This window comes from Humulus lupulus, chromosome 4, assembly GCF_963169125.1.
Source record: "Humulus lupulus chromosome 4, drHumLupu1.1, whole genome shotgun sequence".
Classification (NCBI taxonomy): domain Eukaryota; kingdom Viridiplantae; phylum Streptophyta; class Magnoliopsida; order Rosales; family Cannabaceae; genus Humulus; species Humulus lupulus.
The window spans coordinates 82,586,043-82,608,432 of NC_084796.1; the positions used below are offsets into that span (position 1 = coordinate 82,586,043).

The 22,390-nt window shown below is 32.1% G+C and overlaps 1 protein-coding gene and 1 long non-coding RNA gene across 3 annotated transcripts; one reads left to right on the top strand and one right to left on the bottom strand.

Annotated features, from left to right (window-relative positions):
- The first annotated feature begins 222 nt into the window (after positions 1-222).
- On the top strand, positions 223-2,367 carry LOC133829054 (phospholipid-transporting ATPase 2-like). Its single transcript, XM_062259010.1, has 5 exons — positions 223-347; positions 831-1,044; positions 1,126-1,242; positions 1,676-1,768; positions 1,845-2,367. The coding sequence occupies exons 1-5, from the start codon at positions 223-225 to the stop codon at positions 2,115-2,117; spliced, it is 822 nt and encodes a 273-aa protein (XP_062114994.1). The 3' UTR covers positions 2,118-2,367.
- A 15,307-nt stretch (positions 2,368-17,674) lies between these two features.
- Positions 17,675-21,752, bottom strand: LOC133829055 (uncharacterized). Of its 2 annotated transcripts, XR_009891491.1 has the most exons (4): positions 21,253-21,752; positions 21,092-21,170; positions 18,065-18,485; positions 17,675-17,901 (listed from the first exon to the last, which is right to left on the bottom strand). It is a non-coding gene; the product is annotated as an uncharacterized LOC133829055 (long non-coding RNA). The 2 variants fall into 2 exon arrangements; XR_009891490.1 differs by having other exon boundaries at positions 21,092-21,752.
- Between the last annotated feature and the right edge of the window lie 638 nt (positions 21,753-22,390).

Below are 22,390 nucleotides of genomic sequence, written 5' to 3' on the forward strand. Positions count from 1 at the left end.
TTGTGAAGATGATGGTACGCTTCCTTTTGTGACTTTAGTGTTCCCTATAAGCAATGCCAGTTTAGTCCAAGACTCGATGCAAATAGCTGTATATTTAAATATATTTTTTTGGGATGAAGCTTTATGTAGTGTTTTTTGTAACAGGATTCTATACACCGTTAGTATCCTTGTTGCTAACTTGGCACAAGTAGCTGAGCATGGTCACATGCTTCTAATTCAACAATGAAGCGTTACGCCTACATCAATGATGATGAATCTTCACATGATCTGTATTGTGCCAATCGTATTTCGAACACAAAATATAATTTTTTGAACTTCCTACCGAAGAATTTATGGGAACAATTTAGGTGATTTATGATTTGGTGTTATCGATTGCTTGATATAGTATTGGTTGTGGTAATTTAGTCGATTTGAATTGTTATTATAATTTAATTTATAGCATTCCTGTTTTTCTTAACTATAAGAAATTTATTTATGCTAAACTTGTAGTATGTATCTATGTGTTGGTTAGTGTTTTTAAGTTTAATTGTTCAGGAAGATGACATGATTGATAGGTTCGAAGTTTGGAAAATTTTAGAGAACATTTTCTTTTGATTTTATGCTGTAGCCTAGACCTTGTTTTTGTTTCCGTTGATTTTATGCAGCGTCATTGTTATTATTTTATTTATTATTAGAAAAAGGGGTTAAAGTCATATACTTGGTTTTGCATTTCAAATAAAATCTTGATTTTTATCTCTATCCAACGACATGTACTTCTATGTGATAACTTTGCTACAAACATTCTTATTTTCTTTTGTACTGCGTATCACTAACAAATAATATGTTTTCAGCCGTTTCATGAACCAGTACTTTCTGCTAATAGCATGCCTTCAGTTATGGTCTCTTATTACTCCAGTAAATGCTGCCAGTACATGGGGTCCACTTATTTTCATTTTGGCTGTCTCTACAACAAAAGAGGCATGGGATGATTACCACGGATTTCTTTCAGACAAGAAAGCAAATGAGAAAGAAGTTTGGGTTGTGAGGCAGGGCATAAAGAAACATGTATAGACATTTCTTTTCTTTACTCCTCTTTGGTTGCATTTCTTTTATTGTGACAAACTGACTGGTTGTATTCACTTGTAGGTTCAAGCACAGGATATTCATGTGGGTAATATAGTATGTCTCCGAGAGAATGATGAAGTGCCATGTGATCTGGTTTTGATTGGGACATCTGATCCGCAAGGAATGTGCTATGTTGAGGTAAATATAAAATCCTTGACAAGTAACTGACCAAGTTTGGTGCAATAAGCAACACCCAGCCTTTATTCGTCATAGATAGTGAGTCTGCTTAAGTGTACCGATAAAATTTGGAATCCAACCAAAGTCTCTAGTAAGCCTGAGAAAGTTAGTTTTGCAAAAAGGACCTTAGCTAGGTTATTGGTACCTAAACCTCAGCACTTTCGGGGTTTCTTTTCTCTGACATTGTTTGGTGTTGCTTGCATGCTTAGAAGATTATTCATTTCTAAAGAAGCAAAAACTTTATAGTACATTAAATTTCCATTCATAATCATGCTTATATCGTAGAATTATTGCAATGGAAATGTTTCTTTTTCTGTAATCCTGTAACTATTTTCCTTTTGACCTTTACAGTTGCTTAAACATGTCAAGAACTTGGTAATGTAACTTCCTCCAGACTTCTGCTCTAGATGGTGAAACTGATCTAAAGACCATGTTTATTCCCTCAGCTTGCATGGGGATTGATCTAGAAGTCTTGCACAAAATAAAGGTAAGCTTTCCATGAAGATTTCTATCGGGTTTTATTTCACTTTAATAAGTGATGATGCATTTCTCTCTCTCTTCAGGGTGTGATTGAGTGCCCTGTTCCTGACAAGGACATTAGAAGATTTGATGCAAATTTACAGTTGTTTCCTCCTTTTATTGATAACGATCTGTGCCCATTAACCATTAAAAACACAATTCTTCAGTCATGTTACTTGCGGAATACCGAATGGGCATGTACAGTAGCTGTTTATACAGGCAAGTTTGTTTATTCTAGTTGTCAAGGCCATATTTTAATGCATACCTCTCTGTTCATGCATGCACATATTTGTTTTTTTTTTTTTTTGAAGCAATAAGGAAAGGGAAGTTCTCATAAATGGTAAATGACCTTATGCAATATATGAATAAAGTATGAAAATTTGTACTTTAATCATGACATATGCTGGTGAAGTCGACAACTTTCATATTAATTATCAACATCAATATTCCAAGGGAAATATCTTAGTACCTCCCAAACTTGCTACTGTATCTTAAGAAATAATAATTGATAAAACTTGTATTTCTGATTGATGGGAATAGCACAAATTTAAGTGAGTCATGCTTCTTCTTCTTCTTCTTCTTCTTCTCTCTCTCTCTTTCTCTATCTATCTATCTATCTATATATATATATATGTCTCTCTTTAAAGGCTGGCATGTGGTTGATGGCTTCAGTGCCTACAAATTTTGTACCTTCTCTGCAATCTGACCAATTTTAGTTATGGAAGTTTCCAGAGGATTGATGTTGTAATTATTGTTTGATTATTCTGTTCTGTGGTGCGGTGAATACTTTTTACTATCAAAACAAATTACTTGGGTCCTTTATTATTATTATTATTATTTAAGTTATAATTTTTTTTTGTCTTTCTTTTTTTCAAGGAATATTACTATGCCTGAAAATGAGCAAAGTCAGAACTGAAAGAGCTTCTTCAGAGCTTTGGAAGGTACTTTTTTCCAATTCATTCTTAATATGATACTACCTTCTTTCTTAGCTGCTTTGAGTTTTTCCATCTCTGATGCTAAACATGCTTTACTTTTCAACTTTATCCAGATATAAGATTGCTCAAAAGGTTTGTTTTTTGGCATATAAATTGAAAACCTTTTTATGAGCACTTTCCATGTTTTTTTTTCATGAAAGCTGTTAAGTTGTGCTGAATGAATGTAACTTTGGGTTTGCAGGTTGCGGGTTTAGCTGTTGTTTGTGTTATATGTTTCACCTCTAATGCTTTTGTGGCTTTGTTAACTGACATTCCTGTAAGTTCCTATCTATAGGGCATGTAATGCCATTCATTTTTCATTCAAACATCTGACTCGGTCTAATAGATCTCTAGCAGTTCATTTCTCGTAATGCCATTCATTTGCACTTTGGAATTGGCACAAATGGGAATCTTCAATTTGTTGTGTTTTGATTATTTAAAAATTTGCCAAGAGTTTCTTTTCTTGATAGGCTTGTTTGATTTTTCTATAAATTTTTTGGTTTACCTTGTTATTTCTATTGATATTTTTTTTCTTTATGCTCTAGGCGGTGTGTTTTGCTTTAATGGGCATTGCCAGCTTATTTCATGCTCATGAAACTGCTGTGAGTGGGTAATTAGAGAGTCGAGTGTAGTAAATACTGTTCTTTTCCTGTGTACTGTGTTATGTTTGGGGTCATTTGGGACATGTTACTTTCTGATTCTTTTGTTGAAAACATCAGGTTCTGGCCTTCGGGTACTGTGTGACTTCAGGCCATCAACTATAGAGGTTAACATAACAATAAAGCTTTTACTTGTGTTGCTTTTCTCGACAGTGGAGTTTTGTTGTCTCAGTTCACGTTTTGGTGGCATGATAGACATGGAATCTGTCGAGGACGTGGCTAATATTTCTAATGTGTCTGGGATTACTACCCATTCTTTGCAACTGTACAGTCATTGCAACTGTTGTTTATTTCTTTGTGTTGAAAGTAGTAACTTTTAACTATGTTGAATATTTAAGACTCCTTGAATACTTAAAGAACATTTTGTTGTTGATGACAGTGTTGAATGTTTTAAACTAATTTGTGGATTGTTAATACAATGTTGAATGTTTTTACTTTTTGTTATTTGAAAATCAAGTTCATTTGATGATGTTAGTATATATTAGAAAGCTAATTTTAATTATATAAAAAAATTAAAATATAATAGAATAAATTAGTGTTATATAAATAAAATATATAATGAGAATATAAACTTATCTAAATATTAAAATAATACAAAAATTGTGTTATAATATCTATTCCAATAACACTTTTTATGCAAAGAATTGTGTTATGCAAACTTCATTATATAACACAAATAATGTGTTATACTAAAGTGTAGTATAACATAAAAAAAGTGTTATACTAAAGTGTAGTATAACACAAATTTATAAGTATTGAAATGTGTTATATAATCGACTATAAATAACATAATTAAACACTTATCTATATATTAAAATAACACAGAAAATGCGTTATCGTTGACAGTATAAGAACACATATGTATAACAATGATAAAGTGTTATGTAAAGTACCCTGACCTACGATAACATAGTCGGTCTTAACACATCAGAAAGTGTTTTGGTATGTTTTGATAACACATTTTCGGTGTTATTAAAAGCATTTTTTCTTGTAGTAAGGTGGACTAGGGATTATATGTTAGTCTACAAGGGAGGTGTTCTAAACCCTGTAGACTACACTGATTCAGATTTTTAGACTGATGTCGATGACAAGAAGTCTACTTCTGGAATGATGTTTACTCTTGGGGGTGGAGCTATGATATGGAGAAGCGTAAAGCAGTCTGCAATCTCAAATTCCACCATGGAGGCTGAGTACATAGCCGCGTCAGAAGTAGCTAAGGAAATAGTCTGGCTAAATAAGTTCTATTCGGATCTTTGTGTTATTCAAGAAATGGATAAACCGCTTTTCTTGTTTTGTGATAATACAAGAGCGATAGCCAACTTGAAAGAACCTTGTAGTCACAAGAGGAGTAAGCATATAGAAATGAAGTATCACATTATTCGAGAATATGTGACCAGGGGAGATGTGAAGGTTATGAAGATTGCAACTGAAGACAATCTTGTAGATCCGTTTACAAAGACACTACCAAAAGCTACATTTGATAAGCATATCAAGGAAATGGGATTAGTAGAATTAAGGCATTAGTTTCAATTAGTGCAAGTGGGAGTTTGTTGGGTTTTTATGCCCTATTTAAAACTCAATTTCTTTGTAATCTCATTTTATTATCAATAAAAGAATAGAAATCATTTTTTGACTTGGTCAATCCCTTTGCTCACATGTTTTATTTTCATGATTATTTGAATAATATAAACTTCTATTAAATCTCGATCATATCGCTAATCGTATTTATAGTGACGTAATCACAGTGGAATATAAATATGATTATATGTTCAAAATAAGTTAGTCCCACGATTAGTTAGTGCACAAGATTTACACTGACTTGCCAATCTACGATATGTTCTACTTACACATTGTGGTGTTATGTTCTTTCCAGAACAATAGCAAAGTAGATAAGATTGGATGTTTTTGTTACATCATACAGGACCGATATTGACAGTTGATAAGAAAAGTAAACATACCGTTATTATCTTTCTAGTCATATCATATAGTTGACCATAGGTCAATTAAATCTCAATTCTGACTGAGATTGTTACCAGCTTAAATGGTTAGTATTCTAACTGATTGTATTATTTGAGTTCTTTGACTTGTTCGTTACCAGCTTACCCTACGGACTAGCCCATACTTACATCTTGGCATCTCGGTAGTATATCTGAATGGGAGTGTTAATCATAGATATGAACATCTATAGCTTTTGATGAAGAAGTGAAATGATGGTTTCCTTTTAGTATGGTTCAAGGTGTTAAATGATAGAGATCTCATTTTAGTAATTCAATTAGTTTACTGAAATATCATTTACAAAGAACTAAGTGTTTTAAGGATAAAATACAATGAGGGGTAAAACAGTATTTTAGTCCCATCTCATTGTAGACCATCTATAGAGGATTGATTGAAAATTATGGATGTAACAATAGATAATTAATAGCGTATCTATATTTGTTATAAAGCATTCTATGAATTCAAGAGTGCAATTCCGAGTCTCTAGTGGAGTCATAAAGAATTAATAATTTAGTAAATTTATTTGTTAGATTTATGATAACTTATTGGAGCTTGATTTCAAAGGCCCATGGTCCCCATTGTACCTTGGATAAAATCATCTAGATAGTCTCAATTAATTGATTTAATTATCAATTAGAATTATCAAAGTTGACCATGTCAATTTTGGATAGTTTCACAGAGTTATGTAAGTTTGAGAAGAAAAGAGATATTAGGGCAGATTTATTAATTAAGATAAATTGGTATCTAAATTAATAAATAAGTTTAAATCAAGGTTCAAATTATACATAATTAATTTGATAAATGATTTAAATAATTATTTAATCAATTAAATCAATAGAAAATAAAACAGGCCTTGCTTTTAAGTCCAATGGGCTTATAATCAAATGGGAAATTTCACGAGGCTAAAGCCCATGATAATTTCGACCTAGGGCTTCAAATTTACTATTATTTTAGTTATTTTTTAATTAAATTAAATGGCATAATTGAGTCTATAAAATGAGTACTTAGAGAGAAGTCAAAACACAATTTCACAAGTCACAAGTCAGATTTTATGATAGCTTTTAGATTCTCTTTAAACGCAAGTCATTTTCTAAGCCTCGTTGTTATTTTCTCTTCTTCTCTCTGTATCTATGTCATGTGTTGAGAATTTCCCACTCTAGTCTAGGTGATTCTAAGGATAGTTTGAAAGACTGTGAAGAAAATTGAAGACCGGTTCAATTTCTTGATAATACTCTGCGACAGAAAGGATACAAGGGATAGAGATTCTGAAAGAATGACTCATTCATTCCGCTGCATATACTATAAGTATTCTTATCATTGTTTCTCTTTGAATTCAATTTTAGAAATATGTTCTAGGTTATCTCATATTAATTTATTTAATATTAAATCTAAATGAAAATAAATAAAGATCTTGTATGAGTTTTCCTAACAATCGGACATACCTTGATGGTGAAGTTTGTTCTTCTCATAGCGAATCATTTGCATGGAAATGTCAAACCTTGAATGATCTCCATCCATCTGAAAGCAATGCACATAGCATGTAGTGAAATTAAAGCACTTAAACAAACACGTACAAATACATAAAAATAAATTAATGAAGTCATGGGAAGTAATATTTAAACCAATACCTTCAACTCATTTTGGCATATGTTGGAGAAATGTTCCATGAACATGATGGTGAAGACACCAAAATCCCACCTGTTATCTTGTTGTGGCACATTCTTGGTGTTTGTAACCGGTTTACTATATGCGTAGCAGAAATCACGAGGTGGTGGGCCCAGAGAAACAATCTTCGTTATTTAAACAATCTTTAAATAAAAAATCCATTAATATGCAAAACACTAATCATAGAGAAAGAAAAAGATGAGGATTTAGCAGCTGTAGAACAATCAAGAATTCTCGCTATCTTTTAGTACTTCCAACGAACATCCAATCCAAAACAGCCTCTTGAATACTCAGACCAAGAATTTCCAAGTTGTATCTCTACACCTCAAGACGTATGTGGGCACGTAGAGTAATGGTGAGAAAATTTATGATTCACAAGATATACTCAACTTATGAGATCTTGGAATATTAGGTCTGAGATAATTTTCAAGGATAGAAAAAAATAATACGATATATTTTTACCTCTGTGAAAAGCTTTTGAATTGTCTAGAATCTTGTAGAAACTAATTTCTATCAGATAGATTTATAAAAGAGTTAATTAAATTCAAAATTCAAATAATAAAATAATTATTAAATAAATAATTAATTAAATACAAGAAATATCCAAAACCTAGTCTTTGACCTAGTCACATGCCAATCACAATGATTGCACTGTGATTGGCGTGTAGCATATCCCAATTTCAAGGATATGTGTCATAACCACTTTTATTTTATAATCATTTATTAAAAATATATAAACCTAATATCTTATCTTTTCACATTAATTAGAGAATAAATATAATTTCAAATTCAAATCTAATTTGAATTATCACAAATATATTTTCACATTATTTAAATAAATACAACTAATTAATTCAAAATTAATTATCTTAATAATTTAAATAGCCATTTTTCGAACATAACATTTTATTTAAAATATAAATTTCAAAAATATATTAATTGATTATTTTGTCTCAATTACATATATCACCCTGATGAACAAATTTCTTCCAAATATGCAATTTTCCTCATTTTTCTCAACTTCAACTATTACCTTGAATAATGTTGATAGAGCCATCTCGGGGACCTATGGACCTATAAATTCAAGCTTCAATAAATTTAGATTATTAATTAAAACTCTTTAATATAATAACCTTAATTTATTAATCTCAATACTATTCCACTAAAAATATGACACTGGACTCTTGTAATTATATACATTTATTTATTTAGTATTTTAAGTACCAAAAGTATCCATCGATTTAATCACTGCATACAATTCAATCATCTATGACTCCTAAATATTTAATTATGAAAGTCACTACCTTGGCTCAATCTCCTCATCATTAACATTTCCCCTCTCGTTGGCTCCTAAATCTTTATCCTTCTCATTAAATTGATCCTCTATGTCTTTTCCTACCTTCGACACACTTCCATGTCGCTGCTCCTCTTTCTCCATGATAGCTTTCAACAAGTCTTGCAAAATGCTTTGCTTCAGATTGGCAATCTCCATACCATTCTTCTAGGACACTTCAATTTGAAACTTGTCTATTCCTCTTTTCATTGCAGCAGGAGAGGCATCCAACTTCTCATCTCTCTGCCGCATCTCATCCCTTAGGATGCAGTTGCAGCAGGTGGTCGAGCTAGACTAATCCTCTTTCTTTCGTTTGATAGTCACAAAAGGTTGGTACATGGGCTCATTGAGAGTGATTTTTAAAAAGTTAAATGAAATCATTTTGTTGATAATTATTTAAACTTCTAAAGGAAAAAAAAAGGTTATAATTCTAATAGTATAAACTACTTACCTTTTCTTTCCAGTTACCACCTAACTTCAACACAAATGAATTGAGTTTCAGCACTTGGTCTTCATCCCAATAAGCAATGGGAAACCCTTGACGGGGGCCATAGGAATGCCTCCACCAAATATGATTCCAATAGCTCTCCCAGCCGCCTGGCCCAACACGCCTAAGGCCCAACCGAGGCCTTGCCCATCTGCTCCCAACAACCTGCCAACCCAGCCACCTAGCCTCCTTCTTTTCCCATTTTTGAGCCCAACAAAAGCTCATTTGTCCCCTTGTCCCCTATGTCTAAAAATACCATTTTTTACCTAATCTTTCCACATATTTCACCATAACATCATCATTACACCCTATAATTTACCCATATTTGCCATATTATTATTAATTTCATTAATTTAATCAATTTAATTAATTTAAATTGATTATTTTAATACTCTCATTTTGGCTATAAATAGGGAATTTTCAAGACCATTTGGTGTGCTTATTTTGGGGAAAGGTCATACCACAAAGTTTCTACACTTTCAAACATCTCTATTCTCTTCATCTTATTCTTCTTTTGGTTACTTTTCTATGTATTTTTAGATGAACAATTTGGGGGTTTTCCTCCAAATTTTCCTAAGTTATGTTTGTAATTTTTTTGTTTGTATTTTCTATTCTAGTTATGAGTTACTAATCTTTTTAAGATTATTAAGGTGGTGATGAAACAATATGTAACTAGATAGTATTTATTTTGTATGTTGATTTCCCATTTTGTGCAACAAAGTTTATAGATTTTTTCTTTTTCAAATATCTTCTTTCATCTTAAATATCATGTATTTTTTATTGTTAGCACATATTTACATTTCATTCTTCATTAGTGCAAAAACATAATATTCTTTGTGTAAGATGTGTCATTAAACTGTACACATCCAATGCTTAGAACAAAAATATTATGTTTTGCTTTATAAATAATGTTCATTGATTTATTTGTTATTTTATTAGATTGATTTACACTAAATGCTTTGAAATTATAATCTTTAAAAGTGAAGATAGATCCTATATTTTTATAAAAACTTGTGCTTAAATAGAATATCTAATTTGAATACGTGATGGTTTGATTAATGTCTACTATTACTAAAACTTGGGAATCAATGTACTGTTAAATATTATTGAACTTATATTTTGTAGATTCTACTACCTTAATAATCTTCTTTTACTATCTTGATTTCTACTAGTTATTTATTTATATATATTGTCTTTAATTTCTTTACTATTGTCTCTTATTTGATTTTCTTGTTACAAATTCTCATCAATCTTTGGAGCTAGGTTAGAATTTATTAATTTGGGTTTAAACTAGTTTTCTTTTTGATTTTAGACAACTCCTTTGGGTTCGACATCCTTTCTTACACGATCACTATTCTATATGAACGATTCGTGCGCTTGTGATTTACATATTTATAACATACCCGTTTTGGGTCTATCAATGCCCAATTCAGCTTCTTAATCCGAGAAACATATTGAAGAAGTACAATGTACTCCTTCCTCACGTAGTACTCCGACATCAGGAACAAAAAATAACCACTGACAACCAGCATAAAACGAACAATGAATCGATCGTCTGCTATTCACATCGCATTTTGAAAATCACTCCTCTTCACACTACAAAAAAATATAATTATACCACAATGCTCAGTGTAATGTAAATTAGAGATTTTAGCATACAATCTCCTTGAACTATACTTGGTATAGAGAATTGGTCTTTGAACTAAAAATATTTAGGAATTAAGTCTCTAACTCATTAAGAAGTAGCAATTAAGTCCTTGTGATTTTTTTTATTAATGAAAAGATTGTATTGCATTACCGAAATGATGAATTCAAAATTTCCCTTTTTTAATTTTCTAATGTCATGTAATCTTTTTCATAAAAAAATAGTCAAAAAACCACATATTAGAGACTTAATTTCCAATGTTTAATAAGTTTAGGTACTTAATTGCTATATTTTATAGTTTAGGGACTAATTTGCTAAACTATGTATAGTTCAGGAGCTATCATGTTAAAATACATGCAAGTTAAAAAGCTTATGCAATAACTTCATTATTTTGTTCGCCCCTTGTAACAAGCACGGGGCCACTCATGTAGCAAGGGCTAAAGCCCCCGTCAAATCTTTTATATATTATTTTTTGCAAATAATATATAAATATTTTTTGCAAATAATATATGAATATTTTTAATATAACATTTTAAAAGTTAACACTTTTTAATTTAAACCCTCTTAAAATTATAAAATTGACCACCCACATAAAAAAATCCTAACTCCGTCATTGCCTGGTAAGCAAGGTACATTAGGAATTTCACAGAAAATATTTGTTTTGTTTCTTTAATATTTCTTTCTCTAATGTTGTTAGAAATATGGATGGATGAGATTTACTATAAAATTAAATACTTTGAGAGAACACAAGATGTATTTTTTTCTGGGGAAAAGAACTTTCTTTCCAAAGTTAAATAGGACCACAGTCGTGAAAGCTCAAACAGCTGCATAGATATCATAATGATGATAACCCAAATTAAAGCTAACCAAGCCGAGGTACAGAGCATATCAACCTAAGAACCAAGACTATCCCAAAATAAGACAAACACAAACAAACAATAAAAAAATAGATCAAGATCCACACTTAGATACACAATACAAAAAGTCTCTTTTTAAAAATCTCTCAATCAAGTTACGATGCTCTAACCGTATTAGTCACACCACCAAAATGCAACCTGAACAAGGAAAAAGTTCCTACAAAAATGGCAAACATCATAGTCTTCGAACGACAAAGGTGACGAACACCATTATTACAAGCAAACCAAAATGACACAACCAAACAGGAAAACATAAACAAAATAAAAACTAATTGTAACACCCTAATTTCACATCTCTCATTATAATAGATATTTCAAAACAAAACGTAACTTTAAATTGAAAAATGGAACATTCATTCTTTAAAGATATATGAAACACATGCAATAACATCCGAATGTCTTTTTAAAATAAAAGAAAACACAATATCATGCAATAAGAGTTTGCTCAATAATAAAATAACTAAAACAAAGATAACATAGATCCTATGGTGTTCTTGATCGCTTTCATTCATAAGGCCTCTCACAACATACATATGTCCTTTTGGAAAGGATCTCAACCTACCATACATCACCTAGCATGCTTTCGCTTATTACCTGCATGGGAAAAAGGTAAGGGGGGTGAGCTAACAACCATGTAAGGAAAGTAAACCAACAAGGTAAAAAATCACAATTCATAACTCAACATAACATAAGCATATACATATAAACACTTATGCGTGAAACTATATGTAAATGGAAAAGATGATTGGGAGGAAGCACTAGAGGTCCTCGAAGACCACCTCAGTCATACTACGACAACTGATGCCAATCTTTTCATCTTTCCAAGAATATGTTTCTTGAAACTTAGCATACCACATGCAACTCCATAAGAGATCACATAGCACAAAACAAGTCTACTTCTTTACCTAGTATGTGAGAGGGAGAGAGAGAGTCTTTAAGAAATATAACAACCCTGCTTCAAGTCCCAAGCCCATCACCATAATAACATTTGCTTAAAATAATAACCATAAAATATAACCATCAAAGATCTAAGCTCTACATTTGTTTGCATGGGCCATGCAAAACAATAAAAATCTCAAAATACTATTCCCCAAAGTCATAAGAAGAACCATAGCATATAATAACCTCAAAACAAACAAACGATACCTCTTGGACAACTAATAGTCGAACATTCAACCACACCCACTTGTATTATAGAATGAACACCACAAAACCATTAAAAGAACAAATCTTCGGTAACCATAAAATAAATAAGAATAACCCCAAGAAGAGACTAATCACGAAAGCTTACCGAACCTTGATTATTCATCTATTATTTCTCCTAAAATCCCGAGTCTCACTCTAGCCTTCCTTCTTTATTGCTCACACCACCTTCTAGCCTTTCCCCTTCTCTTTGCTTCACGCCACCTTCTAGCTATCTTCTCCTTCTGATGTGTGAAGAAAAATGAGAGGCAACCACCTCTCTATATATAGGCATGTAGCACCCTGCCCTTAATGGTGATTGATTCCCATTAATTCCTATAATTCTCAATTAATACCATGATCCTCTCAAAGTTTGATTTCCAAATCTTGAACCTAGTCCTAATGTCATGCATTGTATGTCCCTTAATAGCCTAATCACCCAAGATCCTATCACTCAATCATACTTAATGACTATCAATATCTATATCAAATGGACCGTAGTCATAATGCCTTAGCTTCCATTTTAATGCACTTGTTTCCCTCTTCCTTATGAATTTCGAAATTCCAATTAGTGAACTTCCAAAAATCAGCTCATCACCATAACTAAAGAGAATCAATTTCTTTTCACTTTGTTACCCAATTTCGAATTTGCCATGTGGGAAGATCACAATTCAATAGTCATCATAATTGTCACCTTTGGTCCTTTCCCTTTCTTTCCATTGTTACCAAAAATAAACATTCTTCTCCTCTTCCTCTCTTACACGCTCAAGACTAACCTTAAATTGCCACCTTTCTTTTCTTCTCTTCTCTCACACACCCAAGATTGCATGCACACACACATCTACATATAAACGACAACTATCAACATTTAACTCATAAATAAATGAAAAATAATAAATATAACCAATGAACAATGAATAAATAAACAATTATTTAATTAATAAACAAACAATTATCAAATTGTGTGACCGAATATTACACTAATGCAACAAAAAACTAAATCCAAACAGAGCAACACTCAAACCATAGGACAACAACATCGTGGCCCATCAAATCTCCTCCGCCCAAGATCAAGACCCTCCTCCAAAGGCCTTCCACAGACCATCGCGGCCCAGGGTCGTTGAAACTACCCCAGAGCCACCGCAACCCACCGAAGGTCATGTGACATTTAATCAATAAAATAATAATAACCCCATTAGTGAAAATAGACATATATAAATCTAAATTTTTATTATGAGAATCTAAGATAAGGTAAAAAAGATGTCTTGCATATTTAAATTTTATTTTAAAAAGAATAAGAATACATACCCAATTATTATGTTAAAATTTTATAACTATTGATGTATGATATATTTTTAAATTAATCATATTTATTTAAAATAGGGTCTATACACTTTTATGTCCCTCTGTTTTTGTTATTTAAATATTAATTTTGACTTGGCTTAATAAGTTTAGACCCTTCATTCTCACTTTTTTATTTTGTCTTCCCACAAACATAGTCCACTATAGGATACCAGTATCAAAATTTAGATCATTATTGGCTTTATTGTTCACAAAATTTGAGCTGAAAATTTCATTTTTTTTAATTAATTTTTACAAAATAGATTATATATATTTTATAATTATATGAAACTGGGTATCCAAGTTGGTGTTTAAGAAAACCGAAATACCTAAAAGGATATAATTCTTTTAAAATATAACTTATAATGTTAAAATAAAAATAATACAAATTTAGTGTGTGAGTATAAATGTTGATGGTAATGTTTGAGTATATATTTATATATATATATATATATTATAAATGATTTAAGAATCATGATAACGTTAGAAATTTTGTGTTGTACATTTTTTTATGATAAATTTGGACTTTGATTGTGTAAAATAAGGTTACAAAAAACTTTTATAATTTCCCTAATAATTTTGGTAAATGCTCAGGTGTACTCTATATTGTGTTTTCAGCCATCTAAACTTTATTAAATAACTAGTATATTCTAACTAATTTATAGTGCTAAAATCATACTTTAAACAGTTAGTATACCTATTTTTTTTATGTGTTATTATATGTGTGTGAAATATAATATTTTAAATAACTAGACTATATAATTATATAAAAAAAAAATTATTATAATTATCTATATGCCGAAATTACGAAAAGATGTACAGATGTAACTCTTTTGAGAGTTCACTCTAGAACCCCCCCGATACTTTTATATTAAATTGTGGATAAATGTAATAATGTGAGTAATAATGTGAGGAGGTTGAAGAAGTAAGTGGGTCGTACGCAGAGGATAGTATGCCCCATCATTTAATATGACAAACATGTATTTCCCAATACAAACTGTAACATCCAGAATTTGTTTGTTTTGAAATAAATGTAGCCACTATGATTTACAATTTTTTAAAGTTTTTAAAGGGTGACAAAAAAATAATAATTAATGTCTCATTTATTATAGCTTATCCAAAACCTTCCTTTTGATGGGATGGGAGTTGGATGATCTTCAATCATATGTTTATTAATTATTGCTTGCTTCAAAGTAGTAATTTGTTGAAATTGGTAAGGAAAACAATCTCATGGAATCATGAGCAATAAGTCCCTCTCAAAATAAAATAAAAAAAGGAGAAGAACGAAAACACGAGTATCTAGTTGCTTTCAGTATTTCTTAATCTCCACTAAAAAAAATTAACATAGTGCTTTTGAAGCACGTACGTGTGAGATCTCTCATGTGGAGTGTGAATAAAGTATTACTGTCTAATTAGTTTTGAATTTTTTTGATGGGATCATCTTGTCTTTATTATAACATCTATTGTTATGTATTTATGAAAAATCACGTGATCTTACTTTAAAAATTATGCCTAACTAATATAAAAGTCTCTTGTTGCTCTTGATAATTGTTGGATAATTTTACCCTCTTTTATAATCATAAATATCAATTCTATTTATAATTTAATACCAATTTCACTTTGTGTAATGCGGTGGCAAACAGGTGTGCCCCTAAGTGGAGAGACTTATCCCATTGTTTGAAAGTTTGGGTGACAATAGACTTTCTTGGTGCTTAAATTTGAGTTGGGGATTCCCCGTTTCTTGTTTTGGCATTTTATGTTCATGTGGTATTTTATATTTTGGGTGTTTTACTACGTTTAATAATAATATTTTGGGTGTAATATCCTTATAAAAACTGTTTTCTTTTACCAATGTCATGTTACTTATATATTTGTATCATGTATCTTTTATTATTAAATAAATACTACAAACATATATCTGTGAAATTCTACGGTCTATCATCATTTTTATTAGTGCACTCTCATGTTTTAGACATGTTATTTGTGACCCAAATTCTAAGAACTCAGCCCAAAGAGCTTTATTATTTTAAGTTTTCCCTTTTATGTATATTCTCTAAGTTGTATTAACACTCTTGTATTTTTTTTGACATAGTGAATTTCTCTCTTCTGTCTATGATTTTTTCTCTTTACGTAAATTTGTATAGGATCTTCATTTTTATGTTCATTGTCTATTATTATATTTTAAACAAGTGGTATCAGTGCACAAGTTTGATTTAAGCAATGACGTCTATCAAATATGATATTTCGCTTTTAGATCGCAGCACTAGATTTACGCTTTGGCAGGTTAAGATGCAAGTTGTTCTTGCTCAGATGGATTTGGATGATGCGTTACTAGGGATTGACAAAATGCGCTCATCGCTGACTAAAGAAGAAAAGGAGCGTAAGGATCTAAATACCCTATGTCATATTCATCTTCATCTATCTAATCAGATCTTACAGGATGTTTTGAAGGAGAAAAGTGTTGCGACATTATTGTTGAAATTGGAGTAGTTGTGTATTCTCATCATTTCTCAGAAGGTACATCTCTTCAAAATCATTTAGTTGTGTTTAAGGATATTGTATCTGACTTGGAGTTTATGGAGGTTAAATACGATAGAGAATATTTAGGTTTGATTTTGTTGCATTCGCTGCCATCTTCATATTCAACCTTTAGAGATACAATTCTGTATAGTCGTGATTCTCTCACTCTAGATGAGGTTTATGATGCTTTATTTTCAAAGGAGAAGATAAAGCAGATTGTGAATGGTTCTAATGATCCAGCCGAAGGCTTTATTATTCGTGGACGAACTCAAGGGAGAAATTTTGGTAGTGATACTAGAGGGAGATCAAAGTTTAGTAAAGGAGAAATTTTTTGCAAATACTGCAAGAAATTTTGATAGTGATACTAAGCTGCATTCCGCACGCTTGTTGCTGGCCTCGACTCTCATAGCCCGACATTACAGATTATATATATCAAACATATAGATTGCATAACACACAATCAAATGCAACATATACAAGCAACCATAACCAGATAATCACAAGTACAATTATAGTCATATTCATTAACAGGGGTCTGAGCCCCAATTACAACGAGGGTGCAGTTTTCTTACCTTGAGTCCCGAGCAAATAGTGTATGGCGACACCGAGCACGATCCTTACTCCCGAGCCTAACGGTATAACCTCAGCTGGACAAATCTGAACCCCTAGCTGCACTCCTTTAATTCCAAGCCCAGCCCTCAAATCAAATATTTCTTCTCCAAAATTCAAATAACCCAACTATGAGGGTGAGAGAGAGCAACAAGAGAGAAAAAGATGGACTGAGTGAGTTTATGTTCTATTTTTAGTTTTAATTTCTAAAGGCTTCTATAGCCTAATTCTATCTAAAGTTAGGAATAGACTAAAACACCCCTAGCCTCAACCTTAGTCCTTTGATGTCTCCGAGGGAAAAATCGTCATTTTCCAAAAACCCCCACTAAACCTCATATTATATCTAATGTTCCCAATTAATCACACTAATCTTCGAAACACTAATACTTTCCTCCTAATTATAATTCATATTGTAACACCCTACTACCCTAGAGTCGTTACCACGTGATTATAAAATATGCAATTAACTCTCTAATCGAGATTATAGACCCAAAAGTGTGATTGAGTTAAAACAAAGATTCATTTAATAAAACATTCATAAAAAGGTTTAACCATTCATTAAAATTATTGAAAAGTTACATGAGATCCCAAAATGTTATTTAGGACATATTTACAACTCAAAAGTCTTTATACAGTCGATCTAGGTGACAAAATCAATCATTTCCACAACGTTCCTCAAAACTACCCCAGTCATGGTGGCCAGGTAGGCCAAACATGTACATACCGCTCCATGCCCTCCAACTCATGGTTGATCGACCTTTTCCTTGGCCTTACCTGCACCATAGAGCACCCTTAAGCCAAGGCCCAATAAGAAAACTTAACAGCACATCATATAATAATTTATTTCAACAAATGCATAACTAATGAAACACAACAGACAATCTACAAGTTTCTCTTAGAATTCACAACAGCGGCCTAAGCAGTCAAGATGCATTACCAGGCACCAAGTTCACAGTCTTACTCGAGCGGGTGAGTACAACACCCTTAGAGGTTCTCGCCTTGGCGGCCTCCATTCAGCATGCTTAATGCCAATCCCGGCCTTTGGCACTCGCGTCTTTTGCCGATCCTGGCCTTTGTTGCTGTAACGACCCGGATTTTCAAGACTCGATAATGCGGAAATATAAATGTTTTCATTTAACAAAATGTCTCAAAAACCCATAAAAAAAACTTTTTGAAAAGTCGTATGGCCATACTTAACATTTAGTTACAAACATGTTTTATAAAGATTAGAGTGAGCCTAGTTTAGGAAAATTACACAACATTTCCAAAAATAAAAAGGCTTCCCAAAAGGTCGGTCCACATGTACATTTGCAAGGAAGACTCCAGCGCTCACTGCTCTGCCTTGCCCTTGCTCTTACCTACAACATGAAACAACTAGGTAAGCGAAAACGCTTAGTAAGATCAACTTTCAAACAAAGCAGATAGAGAAATAGGGATCCGGACCCATCCGGACCCTACACAATCAATTTCAAGAACGCTAAAGCGTCCTGGCAAACTTATGGTCATGCCTGATAACCAAGGATAAATTAATTCATATCTAGATAAAAATCGTGCACTCAGAAAATCCCAGAACAAGCAGATATTTTATATCACAACTATATCTTACCAACAATTATATCCCTGCACTCAGAAAATCCCAGAGTAAGCAGATATATTATATCACAATATAATTCGAGACCAACGCTCGACAATTTCCAACAATTCATGCGTAACGCGCCCTCCAACATAATTGCTAATCTGTAAAAGAGAACCGAGTCTCCACACTAAGATCTAGCCAATAAATATTCTCATCAAGGGTAACTATCGTGTTACCTAGGGCATCGCTACTTATTCAAGAGTGTAATCCAATTTACACGGTTTTACGGAGACTTCTATGTTAATCAGTGGTGCTGGTGAGCAGTTGCCCCTAGGGTGTTCAGCCTCACTCAATCTTGGCAACCCCTAGTATCTCTAGGCACTCTCACTGAATGGCCAATATTCACGGCTGCTATCCGGGAATAACTTATCAGAGCACTTGCTCGGATTCTAACCGTCCAATGATTAAGTAAGCATGAGGGCCCCTAGGTCCCATTTATCTTGGCGCCCCTAGGTTTAACCAGCTTATCCTCATCTCATGGCCACCCGTCGCGGTAATGAACCGGACATAAATAAAATCAAGCAGTGTGACGGGGATCAACCGTCTAGGATATGACGGACTTCTACCGTTCATATTTTCTAAATCAGCACTCACTAGACTAACGTCTCTAAGCAACTTTCTATGACAGCCTATATATATGCATGTATCCCTATACTAACATACAAGACAATAATCATTTCATGTTGCAGCCATACAATATAAGTTGACTTACTTGGAGTCCTTAGCGCTCAGCAAGTTTTCACCCTCCAACGTTCAGTCCAGTTACGCTTAGCCAATACTGTAGTTATCCATACAGTATACTCGGATTAATTATGGCACTCATAATTCATTATTATTATTTTGGGCAGTTTGGTCATTTTAATAAAAGTCATTTGTAAGGATTTATAATCCTTATTTGGTTTTAAACCTATTAAGGAAAGTCAGACAAAATATTCGAGACTAAACCCTAAGTCTCGGGGAGAGCTATCCTAAGGTCTCGATACCTAGGCTCGGGTATCACAATGGTATTTCCCCACAACCCGCTAAAAATCTTATTATTTCAAGGTATCGCTATTAACCCGCACTTTCGACTAGTCGGTTAAAATATGTAAGATTTTAGCCGGTATTATATCCAGAAAATACAAATAAATTCCTTAATTATTTTTAAAGAAAATAAACTCTTTAAATTTTCCTTTTAGTTTTCTTAAGGTTTTAATATCTAGAAAACCGATTTAAGAAAATTGCCTAATTTGTCTTAATTAGGAAAACCGTTATAAATTTCTCATCTTGACTAATTAATTTTCCAAAAGCAATAAATCAATTTTTACTTACTAGAAAAATAATTCATTTAATTATTTTCTCAAAATATAAGGTTTTAAACCTTTTTTAATTTATTAACTATTAATAAATTAAATCTCTTATTTTTAGAAAGAATAAAAACTCTTTAATAAAAATAATTCATTTAAACTCAAAGGGGTAATTTTAGTGAAAATATGATTTCAAGACTTACCATTTTATATCTTGAAATAAACAAAATTTTACTTTTTACCTTATGTTCCAAAATCTCATTTTTACACTAAGTGTGAAAAACCTATTTTTCACATTTTTAACTACATACTTCGTTAGTTCATAACTTGAAATTTACTTACCCAATTGTTACCAAAATTTCCCAATTCCATTTTTGTTATGCCATTTAGGTCTTTGTAAAATCTTAGGTCGAAATGAGCATTTTTGATTGGTGAAATCATTTTCCAACAATGAGGTAAAAATGACCTTATTTTCAAGTCCTTATTTTTTCCAAAATTTGACAGTTAATAAATTTCAAACCGTTCAATATTTTCTTACCAAATTTTACAGTGGAATAATAGGTTATGCCAGAAATATTTCGACAAAATTTTAGAAAAAACTGGGTTCATTTGCCCTATACAGTGGCTGTCCAAACTTGGTTCCGAAAATAAGAATACGAAAAAACTGTTTTTTTACCTAAACTTTGAAATAGCATAACTTACTCATTTCTAAACATTTTTTAGTGTTTCAAAAGCTCAATTTTATGTACTCAATCTCAAAAACATCACAGTGCAATTTAATTTTACAAAACCAATATACAGTGGCTGCTTGACCCCTTGGAAGTCACAGCTCAAAACATGTTTTGTTTTAGGGTATCCTACAAAACCCTTGGGGGTTTTGGTTCCCATTTTCAAAAATCAATACACATGCATCATAAAAATTATTAAACAACTAACATAACCTTATTACATCACCAAAAAGAAACTTTAAGCATTAAATATACAAAATAATGCTTAAAACTAAAAACCCTACAACAAAAATCATCAAAAGTAATCTTTTTACCTCTTTGGTGTTCTTGCTTAAGGTTTTGACCTTCCTATTAGCTTTGGCTCCTCCAAAACCTTTCAAAAACCCTAACCAACTTCCCCCAACAACATAGGTAATTAGCTATTTGAAACTCTATGATTAAAACTTGACAAAAGTCTAGATTAATGAAACTTTACCTTAGGGAAAACCCTTCCTAGACCAAGACTTAGCTTCCAAGTTTCTTTGGTGTTCTTGGGGTTGAAAATGGAGAGAACACTTGAGAGAGTCTTTAAAAATCAGATGAGAGTGAATGAGGGAGGGAGAGTGGTCGGATTTGGGGGTTAGAATGGCTCACACAACTCTTCAAAATATCACAAAACACTTGAGTGCTTTTCTACCCACTTGCCCACTTGACTTCTTAATTAAATGGGAGTTAAACTTTATAAAATTGGGTTCACACCACTCTAAAATAGCACATGGCTGGCCACCCTTTGCCATATATGTGATCATAATTTTTTTTTATTTTTTTATAAAGGTTAATAAAGGTTTCATAAGAAGAAAAGTCCAAATTGGCTTTTGACACATTTTTCACTCTTATTAAGTTTTAATCACCAAACTTAACATTAATTAATTAATTTAAATGTCTCTCACATTTAATTTAATTGATCACATAATAAAATTTAACCTAAGGTCTATTCATGGAATAAAATTCCCCATTTTGGCAAAATTAGGCATTTAACACAAAATGCCTTAAAATTTCCATTTTCTTTTAGGTTTATTATTTTTGACCAAACTTTAACTTTTATGAATGTATTTTATGCCCAAAATATAATTGCCATGATTTTTCATTTTATTTTCCGAGATTTTTACTCGATCAGGGTTTTTGTGTCGGTCCAGGACCAAAAGTCTTATCTTGACTTTTAAAATCACAAAATTAATATTTTGGCTAGCAATAACTCATGGAATAATTCCAAACAAAATATAATATTATTTAAAATAATATTCTTAACCCGGGGGAAAAATCCCGACCCGAGTCGTTTAAAGGTACCCGAAAACGTAGGACGTTACAGTTGCTCCTTCACAAACACATGTATGACGTAATAGTTTCAAATAATTAAAGATAACACTAAGCACAATATAAGTACAGATAATCGGGTCATGTCCTGCTCTACGGGCCTAGACAGTTTTCTTACTTTGAGTCCCGAGCTGACAGTGCAAGGCGATCACGACCACAATCCCTAATACCGAGCCTTAGCAGTAAAACCTAGTGACAACATAATAGCGAATAACTATTGAAACCTAAATCAATTAGAAACTTCATAATAATATACTAGC